The 20,575-nt window shown below is 34.6% G+C and overlaps 2 protein-coding genes and 1 long non-coding RNA gene across 3 annotated transcripts in view; 2 read left to right on the forward strand and 1 right to left on the reverse strand.

Moving 5' to 3' along the window:
• The window catches only part of LOC134823533 (uncharacterized), a 78,705-nt gene that overhangs the window by 36,629 nt on the left and 21,501 nt on the right, over positions 1 to 20,575 (reverse strand). Inside the window, exons 7-8 of the mRNA XM_063835033.1 lie at positions 2,688 to 2,867; positions 2,231 to 2,393 (exon numbers count right to left, since the gene is read on the reverse strand). Coding sequence (XP_063691103.1) covers positions 2,231 to 2,393; positions 2,688 to 2,867 — 343 coding nt within the window. The remainder of the gene's footprint in view (positions 1 to 2,230; positions 2,394 to 2,687; positions 2,868 to 20,575) is intronic.
• Positions 1 to 20,575, forward strand: part of LOC134823541 (large ribosomal subunit protein eL19-like) — a 69,924-nt gene that overhangs the window by 9,765 nt on the left and 39,584 nt on the right. The window lies entirely within an intron of this gene.
• LOC134822599 (uncharacterized) lies at positions 18,362 to 18,953 on the forward strand. Its single transcript, XR_010161208.1, has 3 exons — positions 18,362 to 18,424; positions 18,598 to 18,672; positions 18,837 to 18,953. It is a non-coding gene; the product is annotated as an uncharacterized LOC134822599 (long non-coding RNA).

The following is a 20,575-nucleotide window of genomic DNA, read 5'->3' on the forward strand; positions in this document are numbered from 1 at the left end:
TGTGAAAGACTTTTTATCTGGAAGAAGATTTAAGACATTTGTTGGTGGAGCATATTCCTACCTTCGTGATGTTTTATCAGGCGTCCCACAAGGGTCTGTTTTAGGTCCTTTATTGTTTGTCATTTTTATCAATGACTTGCCTGATTGTATTAATGGTATATCAAAACTGTTTGCAGATGATCTTAAAGTTATTATGGATGCCAATGACACTGAAAGCACTTTCAATATGTTAGAAAGCTTGCAAAACTGGCAAAATGTGTGGCTGTTAAAGTTTAATCCTAGCAAATGCAAAATAATGCATGTTCCATTTAATGAAAATCCCCTTCAAGAATATGTATTTAGTGGTGTTACACTTGAATGTATTGAAGCAGAGAAAGATCTTGGAGTTTTAACTTCTTCAGATTTGAAATGGTCGAAACATATTAAAAGTTGTATTAGTAAAGCAAACAGTATGATTGCATGGGTTACAAGGAATCTCATTATAAGAGAAATTAATGTTATGAGAAATGTTTATAAAACTATAATAAGACCCCACTTGGAGTATTGTGCTCAGTTGTGGTCTCCACCTGCCTGCCATGGGAATTGGGCTACTATCATTGAACTGGAAAATGTCCAGAGAAGGTTCACACGCCTTATTGATGATATTGGAACACTGCCTTACAGTGAAAGGTTGGATGCCTTACAGATTACAACACTCGCAGAGAGACGGGTTAGAGGAGATTTGATTGAAGCCTACAAAATTGTAAATGGATTGGTTGAGTATGGAAAAGATATTTTCAATTTAAGTAGATCGGGAGATAAAATTGTTAGCACTAAATCTAACAATATTGATAGAAATATTAAAACCTTGTCTAATAATTTTTTATCAGAGCGTGTTATCAGCTTTTGGAATAAATTGCCATCTTTTGTTAGAAATTCAGTGTCTGTTATTGCTTTTAAAATTAATCTAGAAGAATTTAAAAAGACTAATAATTTAGTAGACACAGGCAACTTTTGGGAAGTGTCAAATATAGTTTCAGCAAAAATAGAGGGTGTAAATTATATCGAAAAGAAGAAGCAACAAGTCCAATATTTATATAAAAATCCGTGTGTTGCCAAGAGAAAGGGAATAAATATCTCATGAATTTGTTTTTATTTATTTATTTTTTAAATTAACGGTTTTTAACTTTTTAAACTTTTTTATATGTAAATAAATTATGACAATTATGTTAGTTATAGAATTTGTTTGTTTTTTAATGACGAAGGCTGTGAAATGTTCACAGTTCTGATAATGAGGAAATCAGAAAGAATGTTTAAAACTAGTGATGATGTTTATGTCATTATTCTTAATCTAATCTAAAATCTGTAATTTAAAGTTTGTCACAATTAACTAACAGACTTCAATCAACAGGGCCCGGAAAGAGTGAACTAAATAAGATAATGAATAATGTTAATGTGAACCACCCGATCGATCGGAAGGTTAATGATATATTATACGAGGCAATTGTGTTTTTCTTTTCTTCATTGCGGGGTCAGCGGGGCCCTTCGTTACGCCACTGTAGAATCCGTCCCCATTCTCGTGTAATTGGAAAAAGATCCTACTCAATACGGAGTGTAAATACTTTATATTACGGTGAATGCTGAAATTTGCGCGCGCATATTTAACTACAAATTGTTGGTTCGGCGCAAACGTTATGATATTTTGTCACGGCCCACAGTCGCCCAAAGAAATCTTCTTACTGGTTTTTACTGTCTTTTATTATAGCACTGAAGTTACCGTGGAAGGCTTCGCTAAATCAGCAAAATGTGTTAACTATATCTTTAAATATTGTAGACTTTCCTGGATCGAAACTTCGAAGTTTGATAGGAATTTCTCTTTAGATAACTTTTGTCATACGTTGTATGACCCGCCGCGCTCCCCCTGTATCGTCAGGGGGTCGACCGTGAAACGACCGTGGGGGTCGCAACGTGATACAAGATAACTTATAATGGAAGGTACAGCAGGGTGTCATAATTATTGGCGCGTAGACAATTTTGCGTGAAATTTTAGCTTACCCAAGCTTTTAGAAACGATCATTACTTGACTTCTGAGGATCAGTTTCCTATGGAGTCTTGATCATTCGAGAGATAATCCTTTATACTACAGTTTAGTCTAAAAACGAAGTCCGAAAGAAGTTAAATTTTGTACACAATAAATGAGTAACTTCAGAAAAGTACAATAAAATACAATAAATACATAACAGTAACTAACTGTTATCAGGTGAGAGTTGAGATTTGAGGAGAAGTAGTTGGGTGTTACAGGAAGTGAAGTTATTGTATCTGGACAGTATCTCTCCCGTGGTAACTGGTTTACCGTACTCCAACACAATGTCTAGTGCTTCGCTCAGCCAGTCTGGCAGGTTACTTTTTATCTCCTGTGGTGTACTGTGTAACTATATAGTTCAGTCTATTTTACTATCCTTGTAGTCAGGAATGTATTTCATTCCTGATCCTTCTTTAGGTACTTGTTTCATTGTTTGTCTCAATGAATTCACATTTGAAGGTGATTAAATCTTAACAAAAGTTGTAGACATAATAGCAAGAATAACCTTTAAACATATGTCATATTATGATACTAAACAGTAAACATACGCTAAAATAAAGAGAATAATAAATGTGATAATACGAATCCTTCCCAAACTTCTAATTATAAACCAATTAAATTTCACCTCTAACTGCTGCACTAACATGTCCCCATTATCCGTAACAGCAAGACACTTGACCAGTAAGAGTTGGGACTCTGCACAAGGGTCAAGCTGTGTCGCTAGCCGTGCAGCGGTGATGCACGTGCTCACATCAGCTCCTTCTTCAAAACAACAAGTTGTCAGCAGTCTGTACATCCGAGATAACTGCGGACATTTAATTAAGTCTCATATAGTTGTAGTAGTAGTAGTAGTAGTAGTGTAGTTAGTACCTAGCCTGATTACTGATAGATAAAATGTCTCATTGCAAGTATTATGTATACTGCCATTTAACCACAATATTAGTTATAAATTAATCACATTTGGTAAAGTAACCACGGACAATAGCTTACCGTGAACACAGAGCTACAAACATAACACGTGTCAGGCACCATCAAACAACCTCTCAAAGCAATCTCCTCTAAACCTCCTCCTCGCATATCTCTTAAAACAGTCTCCTCTTTGAGAGAAACCGTATATCCAATCAGCCAACCACTATTCTCATATATTTTATCATCTTACCTGCATTCTCCACCCATATATCCTTTAATCTCTTGTATCTTATCTCCAGAGCTAAATCTAATGAGTTTGTTGATTTCTACTTAATATTATTTGTTGTGGGTTTAATTTTATTCCTCAAAAGCAGCGAATTCTACAGCTCGGTCTGCGGATCCGTTAACACATACGAGGGAGATATAAATAGGCTACAAGCTAGGCTAGGCTGTGGTAGGTTCCATCGCAATAGATTTAGGTATTGTTCCCTCGACTCTCATCCAACTATTGAGCACGAAATAAATATCCTTTTGTTACATAGATACTATAATATCCTTTATTACATAATTTAACTATAATATCCTTAAACTCCATCGCTTCAGTGAATACAGGGGACGCCCGGACGCCGCCGCGGTAACTGATGTCTAATAAGCTTAAACTAGAAGTAGTGTTTTTAAAGATATCTAGTTTTATATAAAGTAAGCTACGTTCATCAGGTTAGATTCCACTAGTTATCGTTATTTATTAAATAATTAGTAGTGTTCTTAGTATAGTTGATTGAGTTAAATTAGTTAAATGTTAAATATTAAGTAAACCTCAAGCCCTCCGCTACACTCACTGACTACTCACCCTACCTTGCTATATCAGAAGAGAACTAAAAGGAAAGTACACTAGGGATAAGTCAGGTAAAGATTCAAAGAATTAACGACGGTTAAGAAGTGCAATAATTGCAAAGAAGAAAGAACACAGAGTGTAAAGAACCAATCAGAAGAAAGCACAGAGGGAGAGATGTCTATTAAAGATACGCATGAAGAATGGGAGATCTAGCGACGTTCCTAGATGTGAGAGCTTGTTCAAAATATCCAAAACTGCAGACAACAGTATAGTGAGGTATAGTGATTAGTGGGGTATAGTAAAAAAATAATATGGCAAGTTAAGAGTAAACTCAAACTTGGAACAGGAGTTAGAAGATTTCTCAGTGGAGGATAAGTTAATCAATGTTAATTTGTACGTAAATAATAAATAAGCTCCAATCGTTGTTTCGGTTTATTTGCTAAGTGGTTTGTTTAGTTTGTGTTATAAGTACAGTTAATACTTAATAAATCAAATTTGACCGTGATCGTTTCATACGGAACCATAGGTCAGACTAGAAAGCAAGAATATGCTGCAGAATGGGCTCTTATTTATCATGAGGTTCTCTCTATAACAAACACCTTAACTCTTAAGGGAGATGACAAACTCCGATAGAGGAGGAAACACAGAGGCCGCAACGTATCGTGATAAGGATCGAATTAATGATAATATATAGTCTATATATTTTAAATATAATTGATGTTAAAGGATGAGGGGACCTTAGAATTTACTTCCAAATATTCGCGTTTAAGTCCTGTGAAAGTGTGTAGAATTAAAAAATACGCCGGACTGTGAAATCGATAATTCGTGCAATATCACGCCGCGCTCCTATTGGCTGATAGCAATTTTGGGCTGTGACGTCACTTATGTGTTAAGACCAACGTGCGCGCGCACCCTTTGCTCGTGTCAACATTTTGTTCTGTTCTGTTTTAATTACGTCGTGTTACCTTTGGCGTTTGCGAGAGCGGTATCTTTGGTTGCACTGAATTAGTCTAAGTTACGAATAATTCTCTTTAATAATAATAGTTAAATGTAACTCAGAAAGGCTTTCTTGTAGTTGTAGTAGGTATTTCTATTTATAAATAGCTAAGGTAAGTAGCATCCGCTAACTAAACCACAAACTGCTATTTTGTTTTGACTTGTTTGAAACCCGATATGGACACAATTAAAAAGAATGTATGATGTAGTAGAAGACATTTTACTAGCTGGCCCTTGGCGCCTCTAGTCCTATCTGAGTACGCACGTGCGGTTTGACACTGCGCGTGTACCGGCCTTTAGTTGTACAATCATTTATAATTTACCGTTTTAGTTTGCTGTGACTTGAGTGTAAAGCGTAACGAATGTGGATGTGTTCGTCTGCTATGCTTGGTATAATATTGCTTGGTGTAATAGTTGCAAATCTTGCTTACGTTATAAGTAGTGTCACATAGTGAGTTAGAACTTAAAAGCTTGGTGCTTGGTGCTTGTCCAACTGGAATGAAGACATGCATTTCATACCTACCCGATCCATTTTTATTAGGACCGTGTTGTGTTGATATGACATGTTGATATATCAACTGTGGTACGAAACAGGGAGTTGCTAGGTGTTACGTTGGGAGCTATAAATATACATAATTTACATGCCTTTCTGTGTGACTTCAATCTTATTCCAGGTGTATCTCGGCTCATGGTTATCGTAGGGTGATAATTCTTTTTTCAACCGGTCATAAAAAGTCTCCTCTCCATTGGTTATAGGCTCGTTAGTATCGTAAATTGTTAATTTATTCTTAATTAGTAATTTAGTCGGCCCGCACGCTCATTTTACCTGTATTTCTATATGCGCGGATCAGAGCAACTCACATAATTGACGTCACAGGTTCAAATTGTTTTGGCTGGATATCTCGGCGCGCGAATGAAATACAACTTTGCGGATTTCACTAAAGTGGTTTATACGATTAATGTAATAAAAGGATTTGCACGAGAAAAAAACTTTTTCTAAGGTCCCCTCATCCTTTAATGGAATAATCCTGTTTATGAATCCCATTTTTAAACTTTTACCGGTATTTTAACTACAATGAACAGGCTCCCCGATCAACGTATTCGTTATTTTGAGGAAATACGTTAACTTTAGGAACATTTTGAAACTTTGCCCACACGTAGACGTAGACGTACACGTAGACGTTTGTAAAACAAGTAAGCTCTTTCGAATTTTTTTATATACAGAAAAGCTGAAAGTTTAAGAGAGACTCTCACTTAGTCATCAACTATCAAACTAAAAGAGAGAAAGCTCTGAAAAAAGCTCTTTCTCTAGGCCTGGTGTATAACAACTAGAACAACTATTTAATAGGTTTAAATAGTGGTTGTCAAATGTCAATGGATAAAATGAGTGTACAATAAACGTTCGATATTATTAAGGATTGATGTTGACGAGTTCAATTATGAACTACGATCATTATAAGTATTAAGAAGTATACAGCTGCCATGGTCAAAGAACAAAAAAGAATATGGCAAGTTAAGAGTAAACTTAAACTTGGAACAGGATTTAGAAGATTTTTTACCGGAGGATAAGTTAATTAATGTTCATTTTTACGTAAATAAGCATTAATTGTTGTTTCGGTTTATTTGCTAAGTGGTTCGTTTACATTTTTCTAAGATCATGTAGAAAGTTAGAAAGACAGAGATGAACCATTGTGGCTCCACGATTCCCTCAGATTGTGGAGACATATGCAGCATAAAAAAGGAGTGGATTGTTGTTGACCACAAATCATGCTATCCATGCTTTTTTACGTAGAGATAGCAAAGGAAAAAAAATGGTGACTGTTCCACCTGTCACCATGTCTGCACATTTCATACCGTGGATGAATTACTCCTCAGTTGTTGTGATGGGAAATTGGCGGGTAATTGAACCTCCGGTGGACCAGGACTACGAGTTCAACATATTAATAAACTCAAATTATGTGAATTACACGACCCCTATCTTTCATTCAAAAGAAAGCTAAGAAGTGAGAGGTCACGTGACATCACACGTGGCTAAACTTTAAATCATAATTTTAAATGTTATTACATTATACTTTATAACTTTATACTCAATTATCACTAAAATTTTAGGATAAAATAATAACCTTACAGCTATAATAACCAATATTACCTTGGTTAGCCATGTCTACCAGCAACGATCCTTCAAAAGCCAGGGTCAATGGCATAATGTATGAGACTGAGCCTATGTTTCTGAAGTCCTACACGGAGGTTCGTCTAGAAAGACTACATCTTAATGATGCTGGAGCAACTTTTCATCATACCCTTACGTACTCAGTGCTTACAAAATCATCACTGATCGCAACTTTCCAGGTGCAACAAACTGGATTTATTATTAACAGACAGTATGATGCTAGACTTACCAAATCAATTAGCACTCACTGACGGTCGATATCATGAATATAAATGTTTTTTCAAGCAGATGAGAAAGAGATGAGGTACATATCATTTTGCATGATATGTATCCCATTCAAAAGATTAAATTCCTATTCTAAAGATTAAATTATAATTTTTAATTAAAACTTAATTACAATTCTAATTAAATAAATCCCATAATGATTTTAATGCAGCGCTAAACACAAAATTTTAATCACCTATACAGAATAAGATAGAAAAGTATCGATTTTAACATTTCTGTTCCTTTTCTAGTTTTGTAGAAAATGTTTTTGCTTAAAAGAGACTAAAGATATTAAGTACCTGTCTTTATTCTATTCTTTTTTACGTAGAGATAGCAAAGGAAAAAAAATGGTGACTGTTCCACCTGTCACCATGTCTGCACATTTCATACCGTGGATGAATTACTCCTCAGTTGTTGTGATGGGAAATTGGCGGGTAATTGAACTATTGAACCTCCGGTGGACCAGGACTACGAGTTCAACATATTAATAAACTCAAATTATGTGAATTACACGACCCCTATCTTTCATTCAAAAGAAAGCTAAGAAGTGAGAGGTCACGTGACATCACACGTGGCTAAACTTTAAATCATAATTTTAAATGTTATTACATTATAATACTTTATAACTTTATACTCAATTATCACTAAAATTTTAGGATAAAATAATAATCCCTTAGGATAACCTTACAGCTAGCTATAACCAATATAACCTTGGTTATTAGCCATGTCTACCAGCAATGATCCTTCAAAAGCCAGGGTCAATGGCATAATGTATAAGACTGTGCCCATGTTTCCGAAGTCCTACACGGAGGTTCGTCTAGAAAGACTACATCTTAATGATGCTGGTCCTGGAGCAACTTTTCATTATACCCTTACGTACTCAGTGCTTACAAAATCATCACTGATCGCAACTTTCCAGGTGCAACAAACTGGATTTATTATTAACAGATAAGATATGATGCTAGACTTACCAAATCAATTAGCACTCACTGACGGTCGATATCATGTTCATATAAATGTGTTTTTAAGCAGATGAGAAAGAGATGAGGTACATATCATTTTGCATGATATGTATCCCATTCAAAAGATTAAATTCCTATTCTAAAGATTAAATTATAATTTTTAATTAAAACTTGATTACAATTCTAATTAAATAAATCCCATAATTATTTTAATGCAGCGCTAAACACAAAATTTTAATCACCTATACAGAATAAGATAGAAAAGTATCGATTTTAACATTTCTGTTCCTTTTCTAGTTTTGTAGAAAATGTTTTTGCTTAAAAGTGACTAAAGATATTAAGTAACTGTCTTTATTCTATTGTTGGTTGAATTTAATTGTTTGATAGTTATCACCTTGGTTTTGCTAAGTCTAGTAACTTATTATTTAACCGTTTAATTATATACGATCAATAATAGGAGAAAAATAGCACCTAACAATTCGGGATCCTATGTAAGCTTCCCAGAAAGTGGTCAAAGTAACACTTTGAATATTCGATGGAAAGCCTTTTCGATTGTAATTTGTAGTGAGAAAGCTCTGAAAGGAGCTCTAGGCCTGGTGTATAACAACTAGAACAACTAAAATAGGTTTAAATAGCGGTCAAGAAGTAAACACTAAACAGCTGCCATGGTCGAAGAACAAAAAAGAATATGGCAAGTTAAGAGTAAACTTAAACTTGGAACAGGATTTAGAAGATTTTTACCGGAGGATAAGTTAATTAATGTTCATATTTACGTAAATAAGCATTAATTGTTGTTTCGGATTATTTGCTAAGTGGTTCGTTTACATTTTTCTAAGATCATGGAGAAAGTGAGAAAAACAGAGAAAGTGAGAAAAACAGAGAAGTCCTACACGGAGGTTCGCTTAGAAAGGCTACATCTTAATGATGCTGGAGCAACTTTTATTATACCCTTACGTATCCAGTGCTAACAAAATCATCACTGATCGCAACTTTCCAGGTGCAACAAACTGGATTTGTTGTTAACGGACAATATGATGCTAGACTTGCCAAAAAAATTAGCACTCATTGGTGGTCGCTTTCATGAATATAAATGTAGACAAAAGATATTCGATCTATGCCGAATTAACACGACGACCATTAGGCCGTCGTGTCTGCAGGCTAAGGAATCCTTGACTGATAAATTGTGTTCCACGATTCCCTCAGATTGTGGAGACATATGCAGCATCAACACAAGGAGTGGATTGTTGTTGACCACAAATCATGCTATCCATATGTGAATTACACGACCCCTATATTTCATTCATAAGAGAGCTAAGAAGTGAGAGGTCACGTGACATCACACGTGGCTAAACTTTAAATCATCATTTTAAATGTTATTACATTATATTTTATAACTTTATACTCAATTATCACTAAAATTTTATCAAATTGAGTCACAATATCAGAGATCTTACTTCCTGGTTAGGTTTGGGGAAGAGATGTATAACAACTACAGTATAATCGTTTTCAGTTGGAAAACACAGAGGGGCACTTTCAAAAACATCTGTCACGGAAAAAATGTTAAAATTTGCCAAAAATCAGTTTTTGTGGCATAATTTGGTGGATAATTTTTGGAACGGGATGAAACTCCAGGATATGGTGTGCTATACCCTAACCTTTACTATCTGCCACTTTTTGTTTCGATTTAGGGCTAAATCTGGTGGATAAAAGTGAAACAGACCAATCCACTTCAGGTGGCCTTTAAAAATATTTAATTCCATCTAAACTCCTAAAATATGATTGAGACTTAACAATAATCGTTATAACTTCATAATTTCATAAGTAGGGCCGGGATTTTTCTTAAGGGCCAAATTTGGTGGATATATTTTTTTACCTCTTTTTTAAGACTGTTATTTGTTAGCTAACATCAATTTACTGGTCTTAAAATGATGCAAAGGCAATGTTAAATCTACGGCATCAACTATGAAGTACAAGATTCAAGTTAAAAGGCTATTTTTGGTGGATATAAGTCAATATTAATTAGTTAAACACGTAAATGTTACCAAAATATCAATAAATAAGACATCATCATGATTAGAAACAGTTGAAAAAGATGAAATATAAGATGTTGAACATTTATGCATAAGGTACTATGGCATTTTAAGCATTCAGGGCCAATTTGGTGGATAATTAACTCAAAAATACTTAAAATATCGACCTGGATATTTTGATATCCATCAATTTTGGCCTTAAAAGTCGGCTTGAGCTTATCACATTTTGTGCTGAACAAGAAAAAGGTCTAAACAAACCAATATCAGTGTATGATTTCATAATCGAGCAAATCTAAGGCCAGAAATAGTGGATAAAAAAGCAAATTTAACCGTTTTAAGCTAATTTAGGCATTTATCCACCAAAAACGGCCCTAAATGGAGAATGTTTGGAACGTTTACTTGAAACTATAGCCCTTCTTTTCGACCTCAGAGCAATTATTTTCAGCTCTTTCGACCTTAAGATATAATTATTGGGCGTTGAAAGTGGATCACATACGTTATCAGTCAAGAAATCGTTATTTCAATCACTGAGGTAGGTTATTCACATTTAATATCCACCAATTTTAACCTTAAAAGTCGTCTTGGACTGAAAATTGTTTTGAACTGACTCAGCAAAGGGGATTTTCTATCTAGAAACAGTTGTAGTTTCATGATAGAACACATCTAGGGCCAAAAATAGTGGATACAAAAGCAAATTTTCCCGTTTTAGTACTTTTATCCACCAAAAACAGCTCTAAAGGCTGAAAGGAAACAGTTTGTTAAGTTCGTATGAAACTATATCCATTCATTATGGCCCTAGAGCAATAATTGTATACATTTTCAGCTTCTAGACGAGATAATTGGGGTCTAACAATGGATAACCTGCATTATTGACTCAGAAATTGACTTAAAATTAAATCAACCTTGAAGCTCAAATATATCCACCAAAAATGGCCTAAAAATTAAATCTTCTATGCTATCATAAACTAGAAACGATTTCCAACCTGATCCGTTCACTGAGTAAAGCTGGTGAACTTGTTGACCAATATAATTTTTTCAGTTGAAAATTTTCGGTATTGAATTTTATTTCATCGTTTTATTATCCACCATATCTAGCCTTAAAATTGAAATCTTTATTTATTTTCGCCTTTTATCATAGAGGCATATCGATTTGCTACAATTCTATCTTTAAATAATCACCATAAATTAACCACACGTAAAGTTACAGGCCAACAAATGATATATCCACCAAACCCCTCTGAAAAGTATATCCACCATTATTAGCCCTGATTTAAATGCGTGTATCTCTGTTCATAGACATAGTAGACATTTTATTCTTTTTGTAAAAGTTGAACTATCGCAAATCCTATGCTGAAAAAAAGTTTAATCAAAATATTGAGTTTATCCACCAAATGAGAGCTTCTAGAAGTTGAAATTTTTCCCGTGACAGATTCGTTAACATAGTTTTTGAAAGTGCCCAGAGATAAAATGTGATATTTATACTCAGTGATACCATTTTTGAAACCTCGTGATCATCTTGTCATCACATTTCACAGTCATTCACCAGATAAAAATATCAGCGCGCATTCTTCTGACCCTGTGTAGTGGTAGCTGTTCTAAATTTATGTCAAGAGATAGAATTTAACTCTTTCGAATCGAAAATCAACTAATTTTTTGTCTGTTTTTATTTTGGCAATGATGATATTCATGATATACAACCTGTAATACTATTCTGTATATATCTAATTTCGTTTTCAACAAAAAAGAGATAATAGTTATTTAAGAATTTGCTAATAGTGTTATCATATTTTATACATGTGCAGTGTGCATATATTTATATTTGATTGTAATTAAAGATTTTAAGGCGTTAGTGCCGAGTAATGCCTCCGGGTAGTGCCCCTCAATCAATCAATCACAGCCGAAAATTTATTTTTTATTCGCGGGAGTTTGTAAAAGAGGTTTTATAATAAATTTGGAACAATCCAAATTGTTGAAAACAAATAAAGTTCTGGAACATAGACACATAGAGTAAGACCTCAGAGATGCATTCCGAGAAAGTCATCATGATGGATAAAGAAGGTGTTCTTTCTGGATCTTTGACTGTCTTCTAAATTATAAGAAACAAGCTATCAATATTTACTTGGCTTTAATCTGTCAGTCATAGCTTCACAACAAAGCACAGTAAAATATTTTTAATTACCTTAAAAATATTTCTTTTTGTAGCTTGGTATCTGAGCATAGACTGCTGATTTACTGGGTACAGGGTTACATTAGGGGTACTTTAGTCGTGAGGAAATCAATACGATATTTTAGAATCAATATAATCATCAATAAAAAGCTTCATAACTGAGAACTGAGAGGTCAGATTTGGGGAAGAGGTGTATAACAACTACAATATAATCGTTTTCAATTGGAAAACACAGAGATAAAATGTGTTGTTATGACAGTCTTAATAAGCAGGTACGAGGACCTCACTTTCTAACCGAACAATCAGATGAATTAAAGATTCGTGAAGAAGTTTAATAGAATTTAAGAGAAGACGCTGAGAAAGTATTCCGGTTTAAGGACTGATTATCTTTGTGTGTTGTCTGAACTCTGATGTAGAGTAAAATCGCAGCAAAACACAAGAAATATCAGTGAAATAGCTTAATACAGGCAATAAAAAGTAAGAACATGAGAAGAAGGATGAGGGGTATGTGACCCACCGAGACCCACTGAGGGTATCACTGAGGGTATCACGTGATACCCTCACGTGACCCATTGTTTTGTTTTAACTATAGAAGAATAGAGAGCCAGTTATTGGACAGATAAATTCCGTGACAACAACTACAAAACAGACTGTACTATCATGGTATAGACATTTCTTCTCTCGCGAATGAGTTAAAATTCTGTTAGACTCCCTGAAAGAATCGAGACAGATATGTAAATATGGGTCAAAAAAATAATCCCACGCTATGAGGAGAAGAGAAAGCGCATGATATCATAACAATTATACGTTACTGTTATTTAAACAAATTTACATCACGGTTTATTAATCATAATGTTATAGCCGGAATATCCATCTTCCGGTTCTGCTTCATCAAAAATTATCGTCCGGTTATTCATAATTCAATTCCTATCTATCTTCACCCTGTTGACCGTTGACTCCCTTCTTTATCTTCGTAACCGACTTAGTGAACTTTTTTTTCGTTTTCTCTATTTTTTTCACTCTTTGTTCTCTCTTTATTATCTGTTTATTCTCTCTTTTTTTTATTTTTTCACTTTTTTTACTTTTTTTAACCGAAAGAGCATGTGACTTCCTCTACAGCATGTGACTTAAGCTAAATAAAACACAGCAAGTATCAGTTTAGTAAGAGCCAGCTATTGGACATGAAATGGCAAGTTTCCATAAACGATATTTTATTATCGGCGCTGATAATCGCTTATTGGGCGCTTTCTCGGCGCTTTTTTTAATTAAACCGTTTACAATCGATTTTTTTACGATTATCGTTTATGGAAACTTGCCCATGAAATTAATCTCTGCAAAAGAAATTAGCATCAAAGGAGTGATACTCTGTGGATAAAATGGCTATTTTAATAAAATATACGAGCCATTCAGTAATTATACTAAAACAAATCATTATAATTATTTAAACCCGTATCGGATTCGGAATTCAAAGAGTTGGGAAAACTTCCACCTCCGAAGCACTCTACAAAAAGAAGGCTCCAGTTTAAGTAATGGAAATCGACTCCCAAGGTATTAATTTTAGATTAATTAGGTTAATTAGATTATCAACTACTTGTCCACGTTTTTGTAGTATTAAGATCATTCCTTGTTAAAGTTGTACGTTCTTAATAGTTTATTAATTCCTAGGTAAATATTACGGTGACCCCTATCCAACCTGCTCTGCTTGTCCTTACCTGAGCATCACGCGTAATATTTCCTCGTAAGTTTTATTGACTCCTATTTGAGAATTTCCTAGAAGAGTTGTCATTTTAACAGGCGCTGAGTACGGAAATAAGATAACAACTAAAGAAAATTCACTAGAAAAATTGTAGCAGCTGCAGCCGAACTGCAGCCAAACTACAGTCAAATGAAATTAGTATAGTAGATAAAGTAATACAGCTGAAAAAGTATAACTTTTAAATGTTTAAGGGTCGTCTTTAATTCATTATTTTACTGACAAGAAACAGTAAAAACGGGCACTTAAATTCCTTTTACATGTCTAATTTGTATCTTCTTAAGAATATATCCTTTTTTCATCCTGGTAGTATCTTTTTTCTGTTAAAAAAATGTTTCTCCAGTGAACTGTTTTTTTCTTCTTTCATATTTCTCTATTTTTCTTGTCTATTTTTCTGCATTTTGTTTTCTTTTTTTAACTAGAGTAATTATTTTTTGTTATTGCATTTGTTATGTATGTAGTTTCGTGGGTAGAAATGAATTTGTTCAATTCTGGTGCTAATAATATTATTTATATATCGTTTGTAATACCTAATAATTTTTGAAATTTAGTTCATAGTTTATATTGGCATATGAGTAGCGAAAATTAGTAGCGACTGGGTGCAACAACACCAGCTTCAAGCTCTTTACACGACCATAACCAGCCACTGGGAAAATCTCCGCAGTCAAAATAACAAGGACGAAACTAAAGATTACCGGAGTAAGGCTGTATAATTAGGAGAATTGTTCTCATAAAAACAATGCATTAAGTGACGAATTTATAAACAGCAGAAGATAGACACCTATCACATCAGTAACCAACATTTAAATATTATATAATTAAAATAATATGTTATAATTATCCCATATCCAAAAACCCGCATTCTCGCATTCTAAGAATGTAGGAAATTTTTAAAAGTAGGAAATTTTTGACAAAAAGTAGGAAATTCGAGAGCCAACTCTGAGAATTTTCGATAATATTTCAGTAGGAATTTAAGTGAAAGAGCAGACTAAAAGTTGCTGGACCGTTATTTAAATGTCCTCAGTCAGGGATCCACTGATCCAGTCTATCAAATTTCGTTTCACAGACCAAAGTTTGTTGCTATTAGCTACAAAATCTGTGCATCAAGTAACCACTAACCAGATGCTAATTATTGGGGCATTTTCGCGTACACGACATAAATAGTTGTCATTATTACTTTATTAACATTTTACTATCTACTTATCTAGTCTATGAAACCGGATATGTCTACAGTGTCACCCGATATCTGTATTGGCAAGCAGTAGCATATACACATCACGTCTTCAATGTGTGTATCACACTGCACACACCCAGCCCAAATTCGTGTGGCGTGAGAAAATATCAGAAAAACAGATTAGTTAAAACGCCCTGGCGTTTTAACTAATCTGTACGATGATGCTAGAATGGGCGTGAGAATTGGACTTTTTCTAGTTTTTTAATTAGTCGCTCTGCCCGCTTGCTTTTGTTGCTTACATTGGGTTGTTGAACTTCCTATTAATCATGAATCGTCCAAAGTTCCATCACCATGTTCTGCTGAGGGTGAAAAGCTTGTTCAACAGGTTGCTACGAGAATGGCAAGAAACCAATCTTTTCTAAAAACCACCCATGGGGGGATGGGCCCGGGGCGGCTATAGAAAACTTCTGCAAATCCCAATATAGACTACCATTCCAGTTTTGATAATAGCATTATCAGTCATGTAATGTTGTGAACGGTCTTCAATGCAATTGTAATAACTTTATGTCAGGAGTTCAAAGAACATTATATAGTATTATGAGTTGATGTAATACGTCTAAACATGCATAATGCATAAGCATTCTTTGTTGCGTTTCCTATCTTATTTAAATAGTAAATTATACTAATAGTCATTATTATATTTTTGGAAAATTTAAATTCCTTGTTTCTTGAATATTTGGTCTCATACTTGCTTCCTTCTCCAAATTCCCTTAACCCTGTATTAGTTTATAGCTTGAAAGCAGAAAGTGATGGTAGTAGATGAGAAAACATTTTTGCCAAAATTATAAACTCTTGATACTTCATGCTGTCTCCTATTTCGTGCTTTAGTTAAGCCAAGTGTTTAGGGATTCTAGAATCCAGACAATTTATCCCAATAAAAATTGAAATCAGAAAATAGTATGCTAAAATCGTTCTCCATTGTCAGATTCGTTCCAGGAGGCCAAATCTAGTTTAAATTTCCGAAATTTTCGGGGGCTTCGCCCCCAAAAGTAACCTAGGATTATCTATTAAAAAGCATTCCGAGCCCTAAAAAAGTAAAATTGAGAATCTGGAATCCGCCATGAAAAATCTTTGCACCGCGCGAATACAAAGACTTTTTATGCGAGCGAAGCGAGTGGGCCACAGAAAACGAAAAAATTGAGAATGTAGGAAATTAAAAATTTTTTGGATATGGGATAATTATATTAATTAACACGTTCACACGGAATATTAACCGTTTTATTGTTTCACTAATTTATTTGCTCGACAATATAATTGTCGGGTACCTATATAATACCAGGAGAGGATAATTGGAGCAGCAAAACAACATGCTCCTAACATCATATTGTATAATGTATATCATATTGACGTAGTGTATGGGTTGGTTTCAAGTTCAGGTTGCTCTGAATTCCAAAGATAAATGACCTTCGCGTTCGGCACTTGAAAGCGTTTTGTTATCAGGTGTGACAATATTATCAAATATACAGGATTTGCGGAGAGTGGTATCACCCCTGTTTAACATGGTCGTAATACAGTGTTAGGGAGGCAGGTAGTATATATAATCTGTATGATAAGCCGTTATTTTGTTGCTAAATACCAAATGTCTCGTGCACAGAGTTTGAATTATAGAAAATATGTGGGATGACTATTGTAGGAGATTAGTTCTTGTCGTAAAATTTAACCGGCTTTGAAAGCCTGCATTTTTATTATAAATCTGTTTTTATAAATCTCTCTGCCAACATTGAGACTGTATTGACCACTTGACTGTTGACGCCTTGTAGACTGTAGTGATCGTAGAGAGAGAGTCAGCCAGCCCCGTTATAATACACACCAGTTCCCATTGATCACCCAGCTACCCAACTGATTTAGGGATTAAGTTGGAAAAGATGACAATACGGAGATGCACTTCCTGTAACAGCAAAGAACACAAATACAAGGACTGCAAGGAACAATGGAGACGGAAACGATCAGCAGTGCTAAACCTGAACGTTATCTCAAAGATAATAGATTTAATCACAGCGGAAGGGGACTTTTATACCATCTCTGAGGTTAGAGTATGTAGTAAACAGTTCAAAAACGTTGTAGATAACAGTATTGCTCATTTCATAACTAACGGGAAATTTAAGGTCCAACTAAACTTCGCTGGATGAAACACTTTTGTAGGCAACTAGTTACTGCACAAATCCAGAGAACAGGAGCACCCTCACTTGAAAGTCAAAATTTAAATAGCATGACGTATTGTTGCATTTCTGCAAGTATGAATACCAACAAGCATAGCAAATCCAAGTACTGGCTTTTCTTGACATACGGGGACATAAAGTACTATGAGTTTGTTAGGAAATATCCAGGGGTCTCCAAGGAACAGTTTGTAAGGCATAAGGACATGATTTGGGATAGATATACACAGAGTCAGAAAGACGTTTATGACTATATGATAAAATCTCTGTTCGGAACTTATTTTTTTCAAGTCGCTTTTTTATAACAGATATGGGGCCGACTACCTTTATACCCCTCCTCCATGCTTTGATTTCATTTTTTCAAAAAAACGTAAAGCATTATTAAATAACAATAATGATTTGAGCGGCTTCTTTCCTTCACTGGATTGTTAGAATAAGTATATTTGCTTGGTTGGTAGCCCTTATTTTAATCATTGACCTTAGTGTTTGTATCCTTAAAGATCGTTTTAATTTAGTGAGGTTAGAATTAAGTTCATTGATTCAAAAGTCTTAGTATATTATGCGACTAAAATACTTATCCTTTCTTCCCCACCAGAGGTCACCAGAACATTGCAATTGGTTCCCGTTCCTAGCCGTAAATTCCCGCTAAGCTAGGAAGTCTGTTGCTCGAGGTATTGTTCTATTATTATGTAACCCATTCATTAGATGTTGTTCATTGCAATGTTATTCCCAAATTATTGATTCACATTGTTCGTAATACTAAGGTCATTCCCGATTTGTTATTATTTAGTTCCTAATAGTTTATCATTTCCTAGGTAATATTGTGGTGAGCCCTATCCTACCTGTCTGCTTGTCCCAACCTTAGCAGCACCTACATTATTGCCTCGTAAGTTATTTGAGCATTTGTTGTTAATTTCTTACATAATTCGTACTATATAAGTCTAGTTTAATTTATCTTTATCCTTGTTTAAATTTATCCTTGTTGAAAATCCATTCTAGTTAAGTAAGTTATTGTCATTAAAATAATCCGTCACTTGCTTATAATTTGTCCCTTTTCAGGACAAACCCCTCCCGCGGATTGTGCCTCGTTCCCAGCCGTTAGAAAGAATGTAGGAGAGAACGAGGTCAATCACGGTCAGTCACTTATAGATTTAATTTACATTGTGTATTCAATTATTGGTTATCGTTGTATTTACGTATTGTTTTATTATATGTTGATTTATCCGACCTAACGTGTCATTAGATTCTTAATTAATTATATGTCCACTTCACGTTCTCTTACCAATTCCATTTCGCAGTGATTCTAGAAGCTACCTGTCCATCGTCCAGAGAGAGAGTCAGCCAGCCCCGTTATAATACACACCAGTTCCCATTGATCACCCAGCTACCCAACTGATTTAGGGTAACGGACTTTATCATGAGATTGAACACTTATTTTACATGTTATATTGTTTATGTACTATTGGATTGGTCTTGCATTATTTTACAATCCTTATTTACTTGTTTCAATTGGTTATCTTCCAGATATAAATTCACCTAAAAATTCGAAGTCCATAATTACAATATAATTTCCTGTCATAAATCTACCCTTGTACACATGAGAGTTTGAACTGTGCCCTGAGTGAGTCTCAAACCGGGAGGTATTCCATAATATCGGAACCTGAATTTCCATACTCTAGTTAAAAGGAGCCCGTTATACGTAATTAAATTAATACCATCACAATTTAATGAAATATAATAAATAAATAATCTCTAGAAGTCATGGAAAATTGGAGCATTAAATAGGCCGTTAAGTAAGTTGTCGTGCTGAAATCCGAGTACGCCTCTTAACATACAGCACTATTATAAAGTTTAACATATTATAAGGTTACGAGATAAAATTCTGTGGAAACTGTGGAGTAATATTTTATAATTGTGACTTTGTGAAATTTCTGAGATATAAAAGTCGTTCCGCCATTTAAACAAGCTCTACTACGAGGCTGCGACGTTATGGTATCACGTGGGTATCACGTGGGTCTCACGTGAGTCTCACGTGAGTCTCACGTGGGTATCACGTGGGTATCACGTGGGTATCACGTGGGTCTCACGTGGGTATCACGTGGGTCTCATGTAGATTACAACACTAAACTGAGGGGACATTCAGAGTCTGCAGATAAAAGAGGGAAGATTAAGAATAACTAATATAATATATATATATAACTAAGTATATGTCAAGATTAACATCGCCATATTAACCTCGGCCACGGACGAAATTGACCGTCTACTGGAATCAATCTCTGGAGCTGAAGACAAAAACAGAAGAGGAAGTACTCATTAAATAAAAGATTTAACGAAAGCGCTAAATAGATAAAATATTTAATATGTATATTACATTTATTATAATACTACATATATTCATACCAAATATTTTTAATAACTTTGAATCATTCATTGATTCTACAATCTAACTTCATTGAACTGAAGATCTGTCCAAACTCAGTACACTACTAACATAGTCGGAATGTGCCCCTAAATACATGGACTCACCAGGGTCAGTGTCAGACAGTACTTTATAATAGTCCGCAAATATATTGAATATATTAGAGCGATCTTAACATAATTAACATAATTAACACAATTTATTTGGGCTAAAAGATAAAGCACTGTGGAAACCTTTGGTTAATGATTTATAAAATTCGTGTTAAAAGACTTGAAATTTTAAATTAGAAAACCTGTATTTTATCATTATATAATTATCCATTATATTATATATGCAAATAATTCAGTTATCAATCAGAAGTTCGTTACTTAGCAGGGGGCTCCTGCTCTAGCCTACTCACGGTGTTTACACTAAAGAAAAACTTCTCGCTGGTCTGTATTTTCTACATTATTTGCCTTATTATCCCTTTTATTTTTTACCGTTGATTTAGCAGCTTCTTACATATTTTGGGGACATTTAGTACGACAAAACAAGCAAGCCGGGCCTTAGCAAAAGCTGCACTTCGTCCTTAACCCCATCACTAACTGCTGACAGATGTACTGTACATTTCCATGCAAA

Source organism: Bolinopsis microptera, chromosome 11, assembly GCF_026151205.1.
Source record: "Bolinopsis microptera isolate Bmic1 chromosome 11, MBARI_Bmic_1.0, whole genome shotgun sequence".
NCBI classification, from domain to species: Eukaryota; Metazoa; Ctenophora; class Tentaculata; order Lobata; family Bolinopsidae; genus Bolinopsis; species Bolinopsis microptera.